This window comes from Aegilops tauschii, chromosome 4, assembly GCF_002575655.3.
Source record: "Aegilops tauschii subsp. strangulata cultivar AL8/78 chromosome 4, Aet v6.0, whole genome shotgun sequence".
NCBI classification, from domain to species: Eukaryota; Viridiplantae; Streptophyta; class Magnoliopsida; order Poales; family Poaceae; genus Aegilops; species Aegilops tauschii.
The window spans coordinates 425,752,836-425,766,062 of NC_053038.3; the positions used below are offsets into that span (position 1 = coordinate 425,752,836).

The following is a 13,227-nucleotide window of genomic DNA, read 5'->3' on the forward strand; positions in this document are numbered from 1 at the left end:
TTTTGTTCCATCCATCGTCACGTGACCTGCTACAGGGCAGCGACAGTGCTGTGAGGCACGAGCGCAGAGCACGTACAGCGAAAATGGCGACCGCGGTACGTACGAGGAAACGTTCTGCTCCAGAGCCGTGAGCGCCGTCGCCACTGGTGCCAGGCCCTGGCCACCCACGGCCAAGGCAGTCAGGGCAGGCTCACTCGTCGCCATCCGCCGCGACGACATGCATATGCATGAACGTAATCGAAAGGGAGTCTTCCGTTGAACTGATTCAGGCGAGATATTTAGGGCCAAGCGTGCCGTTCCCACTCGTTAGATACGTACGTATGTTTCGGCCTCTTGTCATCTGCCAGTGTCTGTCACGGGTACTAGAACAGAAGCCGCCAGTAGGATATCAGAGCGCCGCCTTTGATTTCATCCTGTGACGATCCGTGCACGGGACGCTTCCGGAAATCAATCAGAGTACATTTGTTTAGAGCAAAAACGTCGTGCCATTGCAAAATGCCAAGAAGAAGAACACGCTTGATTTGTAATCTGTATGTATATCAAGAGACGCAATTAGAACGGCATCATGGATGGGGCCAGGCGACGTGGTCGTCCTACATGTGCAGTACGTACGTACGTGGTCTAATGATGATGAAGGCCGCCGGAATGATAAGATGGATCAAGAGAGAGACACGCACTGCAACCTCTGCCTTGATCCGGCCGTGCCTTCCATATGTGTATCGGCGAACATGCATGCCTGTGATGCGCGATCGAAAATCCCACCTAGGAGTGTCTCAACATGCGTGCACGTGGCCATGTCCACGCACCAAAATGATCAGAATATGTCCTTGTGTTCACCCGAAATGCCGGCACTCGCTCTGCACCATAATATAAAACGTTTTGTAGTTTAATAAATCTTGAAAAATGATCAGAATGTGTCGTTGTGTTCACCCGAAATGCCGGTACTCCCTATGTACCATAATATAAGACGTTTTGTAGTTTAATAAATCTTGAAATACGCACGAGTCTTGTTCGTTGGAATGGAGAAGATATTATAAAATTTGGAGACCCAACAACAAATTAATATAAACTAAATGTGCACGATCCATCATTCATTTTGCTTATTTATGTCCCTTTAATAATTATTATTTTTGAGAAATCGTATTCTGTTATGCAATGTTTTGAAAATTAAGTTTTTGTCATGGCTCTAGATTTTCCATTGTATGCAAGTTGGAGGACTGAGATCCTCTACATCAATTACACATCCAACAGTGCCGATGACACGTGAGGGGTCAGGGACACACGGCAACAATCATAGTTGTGGTACAATTACTGCAAAGGATCTGGACTAAAAGTTGGAATGCCGAAATTCAAATGAGGAGAATATGATGAAAAGGAGAGACCGAACAACAAATTAAAATGAACTAAATATGCATGGTCTATCATTCATTTTGCTCATTTATGTCTCTTTAATAATTATTATTTTGAGAAATCGCATTATGTTATGCAATCTTTCGAAAATTAAGTTTTTGTCATGAGATCTAGATTCTCTGTTGTATGCAAGTTGGAGGATTGAGATCCACGACAGCAACTGCATGTGCAGTACTGCTAATGACAAGCGAGGTCGGGTCCACATGACAGCGTTCGTAGCTGCGGTGCTATTACTGCAGAGGATCCGGACCCCAAGTTGGAAAGCCAAAACACAAAAAATGCAAGTTCATAATAGAAATTCAAAGCATGAAGTTAAGTAGATAAAAGAAGCAAAGGCCTAGTTCTTTTGACCGATTCTTCTAGAATCTTGAGAATTGAACCTTCATCCAGCTTCTCCTAGAATCTTGAACCTATATTTATTTTTGACAATCCTAAAAGCACTTGTGAAGAAGGAAGCATACTAAGCTCGTGATCCACGATAAACATGGAACAAGTGTATGGAACAAATAAGATTATGATACTCTTGTCTTTACCCTTCCATTCTGATTATTTATTTATTTATTGGCATAGACCAAAAGGTACCTCGATCCGATGACGCTGTTATGTGTCTTTGCACGTCTATGCGAGTCACACCTTGTCACCCCACCCAAGCTTTAATTCATTAGATAATTTCATGTGGTGAGGAGTGTAAAAGCAACAAAGTCATTATGGTACAACTTCCATCTACATGAAGGCAATGTGGTGGTGTATATTAACTTAGCATCAAAGGGCTCCTAGTCAGGGCAGTGGAAAGGATGGTTCTACTGCCAGCCACAAGAAGGCACGAACAAAAAATGAAAACCTGAGGTCTGACCTTTATTGGTTGTGCCTGGCAATTGCCTTGCTGAAGGTATTGTTTCGAGAGCTCGGTTGTTCTCCAAGGCGAAAACCTGTGATCTTGGATCGGGCGATGACGACGCTTGAGCATTGTTTCCTTCTTGAAGGCGTTGCTTTTGGAGACCTTTTATGTTTTCTGGATGTTGTTTTTGGTGATGGTTTGTGTGCTGCTACTGAGAGGAGTTGATCACTATTGCAAGGCCTTTTTCTTTTTTACCTTTTCTTTTTGTTTTCTCTTCGGGTTGTGTGCATCCTGAATGTCTTTATGACATATTGTTGATGCAGAGGCTGTGTGTAATTGGTATCTTCATGATATTAATATATCCCTGTCTTTTTTAAAACAAACAAACAAGAAGGCATGAACTATTGTGGTCTCGCACTGCGCACGAAAGATGTTTGGTGGGAGGAGCCTCCTAGCGGTTCTAGGGGGCAAGGGACTTCGTTATTGAAATCGACGTTCGGAAAGAAAAGAAATGTCCTTGCTACTCCACAACTATCCGCCGCTATTACTAGATCACGCTCGGTTTCTGCATCATTACGATGCACACAACCATACATTTACTAAGGTTCACACACCTTCTAAATTGCTGAAAATGCTATCTCCAAATGATTACACCATACAAAAACCTTATTTGACATTTTTTTTCATAGCATGAATTCTTTTTAGAAATATATAGATCTTGGTGGAAATATTTTCATTAATTACTTTGACAACATTTCCGGTTATTCAGAGGGACAATCTGCATAGCTGTTGCATGCCCCGATATGTACCGCGGCCGCTATGATTGCTCAATAACAAGGTTTGGTCAATCATCGGGGTGAAAAGGGAAGAAGAAAGGGACTCCTCTCCTGGCTTCCTCTTCACACCCCTGTTCCCGTCCCGGCCGCGGCACCCCGTCCCTAACCAGTAACCACCATCGCTTCAGCCTCCACACTTCATTGACTTAAAGCAATCGCCCAGTCCAGTACACCGATGGCTGACCGCTGACGCCAGATCGATCGGGAGCCCCAGCTCGCCGGTGAGTCCATTCTGGATCGGCTCATCGGTGGAGCCGTGCATGCCTCAGTTTCCTTCGCCACCATTATAAATACCGCCCCACCCACACGCCGGCGAACACATCGGCGCACACACACAGTCACGCACTAGGCATTTCTTTCTTTCCCCGTCCGTCCGTGCGTGCTCTCCGGAGCCCACGCACCACGACGTAGTACGCCTCCCCTCCCGCTTTCTCTTTCTCTTTCTCGCTCGCGGGATGGGGATAAAGTGGCCGGGCCAATGCGGCGCGGCGGCGTCGCTGGCCCTGCTTCTCGTCCTCCTCGTCGCCGCGCCGCCGCGGGGATGCGTTGCGGCTGCGGGGAGCGGCGGGGGAGGGCTCACGAGGGGCAGCTTCCCCAAGGGGTTCGTCTTCGGCACCGCCTCGGCCGCGTACCAGGTTCGTTGGCTGCCACTTTCCTCGATCTCTCTCGCTGGTCCGCCGCGCGTTCATGGATCTTGGCGAATCTGACATGATGGCGCCACTGATTTTTTTTTTTACTTCTGTCTTCGTGCATGCGGGCCAGTTCTAGTGCCACTGCCATGCATGTTGTGTCTGAGGATGAACAAGCGTACATGATCATATTTTACGCGTGCGGTTTTTAAGTTTTTCAACTTTGGCTGTTGCCCTCATTACATGTTATTAATCGAGGTCGTCGATGATTTGCTTGGAACAAATTGACGAATCTTTGGTTTGGATTCCTTGCAAAAAAAAAATGATTACTGCCTAAGATGCGTAGAGTATTAGTAGTGCGAAGAGCTCGAAGAGTATATACCCCGTCATAGCTAGGAGGAAGAGGACCATGCCCCTAAGCATCGTTGGCCTTGCTGTAAGCATCACCATGGGATGGGAGGGACATGGGAGCCTAGAGGCCAAGTGGTGGACAAAAAAGAGGTTGGAAGGAACAAAAGTTGTATTCTTGTCTTGTGGCCTTGGGTTTGCTTTCTGACGGTGGCCTTTTGGACCCTCCTCCTCGTCTGCAGCCTGCCTACCATCTCTGTTTGTGTATCCATCGGTCGTGCATAGGCCATCCACCTCAAGCATAAATTTCACCGTGGATGCGCGTACACGGCAAAGTTGCACACAAAGTTAAAGAAAGAAGACACTAGATTTTCATCCGAGGTGAAAAAGACATTGTCTGGCAAGCTAAATGTTTTTCACTCTTATAAACATGATCCACTCTCTCTAGGTCTCTCTATCTCTTTCTTCAAATATTATTAAACTCCATTAACAGCACTAATTTTATTCTCCCAAGAAAGGAAATATTTGATGCGCGATTAAGTGTACTGCTAGACCCAGTGGCCCCTGCCAGATTTTGTGTAGCCAATTAATTACTGCCCAACTCATTGCCATCCATGCCAACAAGATTATGCAGAAGAGACCGGTCGTCTCAATCAAGGAGCAGGAGCAGGGGCAGGTACGCATGCATGCTCTACGTACCCGACCTGTCATCATCTCTCGGGACGGATGCATATATTCTCTTCTCCCGTGCCCCCTGTCCGTCGGCGCCGCGCTAGCTGCCTGCCTAGCCTAGCTGCTTGACCGTGGGTGCGAAACCTGCCGAAAACGACCGGAATTTTCCAAGGTTCACGGGCGGCACGCGTCCGGTGGAGAGGACGGTGCCCATTCGCGCGCGGCTCGCATGCCCCCACTGGCAGTGTAACCGTTCTCTTCCTCCCAAATCGTACGTTTGACCTGTGTTGTGTGGACGCACAACGCTGTCATGACGGGATCAATTATACGGAGTAGTACTGAATGCTACTTCAATAACGTCAAAGGTATTAGAAAACTAATGCATCGAAACCCTTCGCCGATCAAAAGCTTGAATGAAGACACCCGATCGGCCCGACTTTCCCAAATATCGGCCACCAGCCCTTTTCCTGTAGTACGGGTCTTGATTTCTTATCTTATTTTTGTTTTAATCGTGGTGATCGCCCGGGAAGAAAGAAATGAATGAATGTACTTTTAGGAAAATGTAGAATAATACACCTACCGAGGCGAAAGCCGAGGGCGAGTTTCGTAGGTGGACGTATCGAACTAAAATAAGATCTAAGATTGAGTATCCTATTTCCATAGGCTCGAATGACCCATTCTCATAATAAGAATGTGCACGGTCTGGTTCGGTACGGAATGAACTTATAGTCTGATGATCGAGTCGATTCCATGATTATATGTTCATAACCTAGCGCCCATTTTCATTTTGGGCAGAACAGATCTACTAATTATTTTATTCCAGTTAGTAAGAGGGATCTTGAACTAAGAAATAGACCTAGCAGCTAAAAGAGGGTATCCTGAGCAATTGTAAGAATGGGTTCATTGATATTCCTAATATAGTAGATGCTATCACACATACAGTCATACTCAATTCGCGTATCCATATTAATTTTCACTCATTTAGTATAGTACTAAATCAACAACGATTAATATATATGGATTTGATTTTAAGACGAGCTCGACCTGCAGTTCATGGCTCGACCGAATAAATCTTCATTCTTCAAAATAAATCTTTTGTTGTTTCGTACTCCCTCTGTTTTTATTTACTTCGCATATTAGCTTTGGTCAAAATCAAACTTTATAAAATTTGACAAAGTTTATAGAAAAAATATTAACATATACAATAACAAATCAATACATTTAGATTCATTATTGAATATACTTTCACATCACATAGATTTGCTATTGTACATGTTTATATTCTTTTCTATATATAAATTTGGTCAAACTTTATAAAGTTTAGTTTCAGTCAAACCTAATATGCAGAATAAATAAAAACAAAGAGGTACTACTGAATAACTTGTCTTATGTTGTAATAATATCCACTTGTGCAGTACGAGGGGGCGGTGAAGGTGGACGGGAGAGGGCAGACCATCTGGGACACCTTCGCGCACACCTTTGGTATGTACTTTACTTCTCCTGTATTACTTCTCTACTCCTATAAAAGACTCAGTTGATGATGGTGGTGTGTCTGTCAACCATCATTTCCGACCATTAATCTGCATCTAACGACTATGGGGTAAGTTATGCTATTTTTACAACACTAGCCCACTTCTCTGCTTCAATTTGCAAAAAAAAAAAACCTTAGTATCTTCAAACCAACCACATCCCTCCCTCACCTCATCAAAATAGCTCGAGGAATATATTTTAAATGAAACATAATATATTTTTAGTGATAAATGTATATCAAAGAGTGTTTTCTTTTAAATTTATGACCAAATAGTATTTTACGTTAAATCCGTTGCAACGGATAGGCACATTGCTACTACCACTAACCAGAGACAGTACCCCAAAGCTAGTCCTCTCAGTGCCTACAGCTACAGTGCAGCCACGTGCATCGTTAAGAGCATCTCCAGCCGTTGGCCTCCCAGGAGGGGCTAAAAATCGTCCCTGGGGGCGCACCGGCGCTAAACCGCGCGCTGGGGGCGTGATGCCCCCAGTTGCGGCACCCACGTTTTTTTGAAAAACTTAAATACGGCGCAAACACGGCTCAAATTTAACGCAAACATCGGCAAGTTCGTTCAAATTTAAACATATTTTATAAAAAAAGAAAAAAAAACTACTAGGGGCTGCTCCTTGCCGTCTCCATCGCCGTTCCTCGCCGTCTCCCTCGCCGCTCCTCGCCCGTCCTTGCAGTTCTACATGCCGAGGAGGCTGTAGAACCGCGTGTACTCGCCGCCGTCGTCATCGTCATCGTCGTCGCCGCCGCCTCCTCCGCCGCCGTCCCTGCTGCATCCCTCCCCTGGTTGGCGCGGCGGGTTGGACGGTCCGGGGGCGTCCTCGTCGTCATCGCTGTCGAGGATCACGGCGCCGTGCTCGTCCTCGCGCCCACGTTTGTGGGCTTCTATCTCCTCCAGGGCCCGGCGCTGCCGGACCAACTCGTCGCGGTAGTAGTCGTCCCGCGCCCACTGTAGGGCCTCCTCGTCGGAGAAGCCGCGTCGGGCTATCTCCTCGTACTCCGAGGGGAGGCCGGGCTCCGGCTTGGGCTCGACGAGGACGAAGCGGCCGGAGGGGGGTGGAGTCGCCGATGCGGACGCCGGAGCGGCGGGTGCGCGCGCTGACAGGCGTGTCCTGGGGCTCCGGCTTGACGGGGCGGAGGCAGGGAGAGCCGGACGAGCGGCCGGATGAGGAGGAGGACGCCCCGGGCCACTCTATGCGCCTCGGCGTCCAGGAGCTCCCACGGCGGCGTGAGAAGGACGGGGGAGAGGGGTACTCGAGGCGCGGCGTGTTGCCGCCCTCGATGTACTCGAGGACGGCCTCCAACGTGCGGCCGGGCACGCCCCACCACCGGCGTCGGCCCTCGGAGTTGAGCCTACCGGAGGGCACGACGCCGTTCGTCGCCTCGAGCTGTTCGGCATGGCGGCGGCGGAAGTAGGGCTCCCAGAGCGGGCTGTCGGGGGCGTACCGCGGGCCTTCCCTCGCCGCCCGCGGCAGGGACGCGCGGATACGTGCGATCTCCGCACGCCGCGCCGCCCCGGTGGGTGGTGGTGGCACCGGCACGCCGCCGGCGCTGATCCTCCACGCCCCGGGCACCCGCATGTCCGGCGGGACCGAGTACTCGGCCTCGAAAAGGAGGCGAGCCTCGTCCTCGTGAAGATGGCGGCGCCCGAAGCCATTCGCCGCCGCGCCCTCGCCTGGGAAGCGCTCGGCCATTCTTCTGAGCTGGAGACGGCGAGAGGAAGCGAGGGAGGAAGGGGAAGAAATGGGCGCGTCGGCGGTGGAGGATCTGTGCGTGTCTCCAGCGCGCTGGTGGTCGGCTTATATAGGCGGAGGCGCCGCATACTACGCGTGGCCGGCGCGTTACGCGTGGCGGGCGAGGGGACGCGCGTCGCCCGGCCTTCACTGCGCCGCCCGTGAGGCATCAATGGAGGTTGACCGGCGCGGCAGCGCGCGCAGCTTTGGCATTGATTCGCCGCGGGGAACAAGGCGACGAGGACAACGAAGCGGCGAGAAGAGAGTCGAGTCGCTGGCAAGGGGGGCCCGCGGCTCTTCGCGCCAAAAACGATTCGCCCGGCGCCCCCGAGCGCCCCCAGCGCGCCGGGTTCGGGTTGGGTCCGCCGGCGCCAATTTCGGCCCGAGCTGGCGAAAACTGGGCCCTTGAAGGTGCGACTGGGCCATTTTTTTGACGCCGGCGGCCAAAAAATCGCCTGGGGGACCTTGTTGAGGTGCGGCTGGAGATGCTCTAAGAATAAGGGCTTAGATGCTCGTAATTTACCATCGCAACGTGCACCGCCGCACTGGGATACACGTCAGTGACTGGATAAGCTAGACGTCAACTCACGATAGAGACACAAACATGCCTGGCCGGCCTGACATTCAGTGCCGTGTAACTTCTTTCCTTGGATTACCCGTTTGTGTCAACCGAGTTACAAGCGCCACTGCCTTGGGTGCAAGAAGCTTTACCACCACGTAAATGGAGCTCCCATCTCTGTCAAGGAATGGTGGAACGCCTCAGCGCGCAAGTCCAATCATTGGGTCGTGGTCATATTCATATCGCGGCACTAACTAGCAGTCTCTCTTTCCCCGCCGAGTCTAAGCCAGCTTTGACCGAAAGTGCCCCCGAAGTTAGTGTTCCTTGTTTGTTGCAATGCTTACTTTCTCTTAAAAAAGCGTGGATATGTAGTGGCGCAAAGCAAAACACATTGTGCATGCGCGCCCTGATTGATGTGCATGTCCCACCTACCACCCCTTCTGCACTCACCAGATTTGCATTCCAAGCAGTGGAGTACATCGACAAGGCAGCGCTGATCTAGCCATACTGTGTTTAGTTCAGTTTGAGAATGTATCTAATAAGCTGAAATTGTGGGCAAGGATTAACTGAACTCGCTGCATTAGGCAGCCATCATTAACTGAACGGTGCTTCTGCCTCTTCCCCCCTTCTCTCTATGTGCAGGAAAGATCACTGACTTCAGCAATGCGGACGTCGCGGTGGATCAGTACCACCGTTTCGAGGTGAGCACTACGTTACATCCACTGATCTGTATAGGAGTAGTGTTGTGTAGCGTAGGAGGTCTTGCGCATCTCGACGTGATTGCTGCTTTGGGAATGATGCATGGTGGTTTCTTGTCTGTCAGGAGGACATACAGCTGATGGCGGACATGGGGATGGACGCGTACCGCTTCTCCATCGCCTGGGCCAGGATCCTCCCAAGTAGGCCGCCCATCTCCACCTCAAATCATCAGATTTGTCAGTGATCTCAGCCAGACCGCTCTCTGCCCTGACATGTGCAAACGTTCTCTGAGTGTGTCTTTTTTCAGATGGCGTTGGTCAGGTCAACCAGGCCGGCATCGACCACTACAACAAACTCATCAACGCACTGCTCGCTAAAGGCGAGTGCAATCGCAACACGTACCTATCTGCATTTGTAGTCCTGCTTGATCGGCACTGACACATGTGAAATTCATACATATCTTGCAGGGATTCAGCCATATGTGACCCTGTACCACTGGGACCTCCCCCAGGCCCTGGAGGACAAGTACAACGGGTGGCTCGACAGGCAGATTGTGTGAGCACACGCCACCCTAGCTCTTAACCTGCAACTCTTCTTGCAACTTAACCAACGGTAGATTCACGGCTTACAGTAAGCGCATGATTTCTCCATGGTAAAAACAAATGGTTAAAAACGCAGGGATGACTTCGCGGAGTACGCCGAGACATGCTTCGCGGCGTTCGGCGACAGGGTGAAGCACTGGATCACGGTGAACGAGCCGCACACGGTGGCCATCCAGGGCTACGACGCCGGGCTGCAGGCGCCGGGGCGCTGCTCCGTGCTGCTCCACCTCTACTGCAAGTCCGGCAACTCCGGCACCGAGCCCTACATCGTCGCCCACAACTTCATCCTCGCCCACGCCGCCGTCTCCCACGCGTACAGGACCAAGTACAAGGTGATCGTCCGTGCAACCATCCCCATAGACGATGCGGATTCATATCCTGACCATGTCCACTGTCGCACTGTTGGAAACTGCTGCAGGCGGCGCAGAACGGGGAGCTCGGCATGGCGTTCGACGTGATGTGGTACGAGCCCATGTCGTCCGCCGCGATCGACGTCGAGGCGACCAAGCGGGCGCAGGAGTTCCAGCTGGGGTGGTTCGCGGACCCCTTCTTCTTCGGCGACTACCCGGCCACCATGCGGAAGCGGGTCGGGGAGAGGCTGCCGAGGTTCACGGCGGAGGAGGCCGCGCTCGTCAAGGGGGCGCTCGACTTCGTGGGCATCAACCACTACACCACCTACTACACCAGGCACAACGACACCGACATCATCGTCCGGCTGCTCAACGACACCCTCGCAGACACCGGCACCATCAGCCTGCGTCAGTCACCTCTCTGAACCCCCCTCAAGTTTTTACCCTCCCGTTCGTGGTGGAAATGAGAATATTGATGTTTTTGGCGATTTGCAGCATTCAAGAACGGCAGAGCGATTGGGGATAGGGTGAGTCCGGCATGCACACATTATCTCCAAGATTATCGTGCTAATAAACTGTAAAACTGTATGTGATTGAACTGAAGAGTGATGCTACTATGCAGGCGAACTCGATATGGCTGTACATTGTGCCCAGAGGGATGAGGAGCCTGATGAACCATGTCAAGAACAGGTACAACAGCCCGCCAATCTACATCACCGAAAACGGTAAGAGCATGAGGAGCCTGGATTATGATCCTGCAGCTAAATAGATATGAGATTCAGCGCTCTAACAGTGTGTGATTGCTGATCATGCTGGTGCAGGGATGGATGACAGCAGCAGCCCCTTCATTGCCCTCAAGGACGCCCTCAAGGACACCAAGCGGATCAAGTACCACAACGACTACCTCACCAATCTGGCCGCCTCCATAAAGTATTGCACTCTACTACTACCACTTCTGAATTTCTGCCAATTTTCACATTGCCATGGCTGCATTTTTAGCAAAAAAAAGTGCACGGTTTGCGCAATGTTTGTTTCAGTAAGAGTCTTACGTGTTTTGGTGTGGTGGTTGATGCAGGGAGGACGGGTGCGACGTGCGCGGCTACTTCGCGTGGTCGCTGCTGGACAACTGGGAGTGGGCGGCCGGGTACACGTCCAGGTTCGGGCTCTACTTCGTGGACTACAACGATAAGCTCAAGAGGTACCCCAAGAGCTCGGTGCAGTGGTTCAAGAGCCTCCTCAGCTCCAGTTGAGATCGAGCTACGAGCACTTTGCTAGGTCATTGGTTTGTGCTCGTGTGCATGGTGTGGTTGCATGTATTGTCATCGTGTCTGTCTGTTGCTGCCAGTATGTTAGGATGATACACACGTCTGGGGTTTCAGAGTTAGAAGGTGTTGTCTTCATGGATTGTATAGCTTCTACTTGTGGTCCTTGGGCGTTTTCTTCGCAATATACACACACACACACAAGGGCAGACATATACCAATTGAAATATTTGTGTATACACACCGTGTCCAGTGGGTTTCCTGATAGTGCTGAACTCGCTTTTCCGTCTCCTATAAACATCTGAACTGTATTTCCGTTACAAGTAACGGAAAGGGGAATATCCTGGTTCAGAAAAAAATGTATACGCACACAGACACTCACACCAAAGTACAAAATACCTTTTTCTTTTCTTTCTACTACTCCCTCCGTTTTTAAATATTTGTCTTTTTAGAGATTTCAAATGGACTACCACATACGGATGTATATAGACATATTTTAAAGTGTAGATTCACTCATTTTGCTTCGTATGTAGTCACTTGTTGAAATATTTAGAAAGACAAATATTTAAGAACGGAGAGGGTAGAATACATCGTCACGTCCTGTCCAGCAAGCTCTCGCGTCGTTCTCCTCCCTGTGTCGGCCTTGCTGCTCGGCGTGAAGATCCGCGAGATCGATGACAGGTGGTTGAGGATGCGGGTGTGTTGGCACAGGGCGTCGCCATCCTAGGTGTGGCGGCCCTGGGTGTGGCACGCTCGGTTGCCGGTTAGACGGTCGGTCATCGTCGGTGGGTGCAGCTCAATCAACTCCAGAGCTGGTGACGGCCATAGGGCGGTGCGGTGCTACGAACGCACGACATGACTGATATGCACACGGTATGTGCCTAGGGACCTTCAAGCTTCAATGTTGTTGGTAGCCCGCCGCCGTTCCCCTAGTGGCAATGGTTGTGGCGGCTACTGCAGGTGGCCGGGAGGATCATAAGGATCCTTTACCTCTCGCATATAGTGGCTATTGCCTGTGGCTCGTACTGGCAATGTTGCGGGACGCGGCCGGAAGGCTGCTTTGTGGAGTTTGGCATCTCTCGCTGCGGCCAGTTTGCCTTTGTCATGCAATCTACGGATGGCGGCCTAGCGCAGAGGGTATGGTTGTGCAGCGACGGTTGTGGGATTTCTGGCCTAGCATATGAAGCTGCTGGGATTACGGAAAAATGGTGGCGAACACATGATTGACCTTGATTTGGTGGTGCTTTTTGCGACCTGGTCTCGAGCCCCTAGGCAAAACCTCGATCTGACCCGGGTTGGTTATACCTGACAATAGCGATATTTTTGCATCATTGCTTTGTTGAAGGCATTGCTCGTATATGCTCGGACTTATTCTTCAAGGTGAAAACTTACTAGCTAGCCTCTAGTGGTTGGATTCGAGGCGCTTCAGAGTCGTTACCTTATTGAAGGTATTGTTGTTGGAAAACTCCGCAATCATTGTGGTGTATGAGATAGTTGGTGTGGATATAGTTGTTGTTGTAGTTTGGTCCGTCGTTGTTTTGATATCCTCGAGGTACTCCCCTTTTTCCTTGCCTAGGCAAATATTCGATCTTGTATGACTTTGCTATTTGCCGGCGTGTTTTCTTTTTTGTGTGTGTATTCATTGATGTTGGTTGTGTGCATTCTAATTATGCAGATGTTAGATGTATGCCAATTACTTTTGTATCCTCTTAATGCTTCATTATGAGTCAATAAATCCAAAAAAACCAA

The 13,227-nt window shown here is 50.1% G+C and overlaps 1 protein-coding gene across 1 annotated transcript; it reads left to right on the top strand.

The window, feature by feature from the left end:
• Positions 1 to 3,242: 3,242 nt before the first annotated feature.
• Positions 3,243 to 11,716, top strand: LOC109731643 (beta-glucosidase 6). The gene is made up of 12 exons (XM_020290811.4): positions 3,243 to 3,719; positions 6,149 to 6,215; positions 9,208 to 9,266; positions 9,389 to 9,464; positions 9,572 to 9,643; positions 9,732 to 9,819; positions 9,943 to 10,198; positions 10,285 to 10,624; positions 10,712 to 10,743; positions 10,839 to 10,941; positions 11,038 to 11,146; positions 11,292 to 11,716. Exons 1-12 carry the CDS (start codon positions 3,540 to 3,542, stop codon positions 11,464 to 11,466), a joined length of 1,557 nt encoding a protein of 518 aa, XP_020146400.1. The 5' UTR covers positions 3,243 to 3,539; the 3' UTR covers positions 11,467 to 11,716.
• The last annotated feature ends 1,511 nt before the right edge of the window (positions 11,717 to 13,227 follow it).

Excerpts from the sequence above, each read along its gene's own strand:
- LOC109731643 (XM_020290811.4), top strand. The coding sequence starts at position 3,540 with ATGGGGATAAAGTGGCCGGGCCAATGCGGCGCGGCGGCGTCGCTGGCC. Across the intron at positions 3,720-6,148 it reads CCGCCTCGGCCGCGTACCAG|TACGAGGGGGCGGTGAAGGT; the intron begins GTTCGTTGGCTG and ends CCACTTGTGCAG. Across the intron at positions 9,820-9,942 it reads TGGCTCGACAGGCAGATTGT|GGATGACTTCGCGGAGTACG; the intron begins GTGAGCACACGC and ends TTAAAAACGCAG.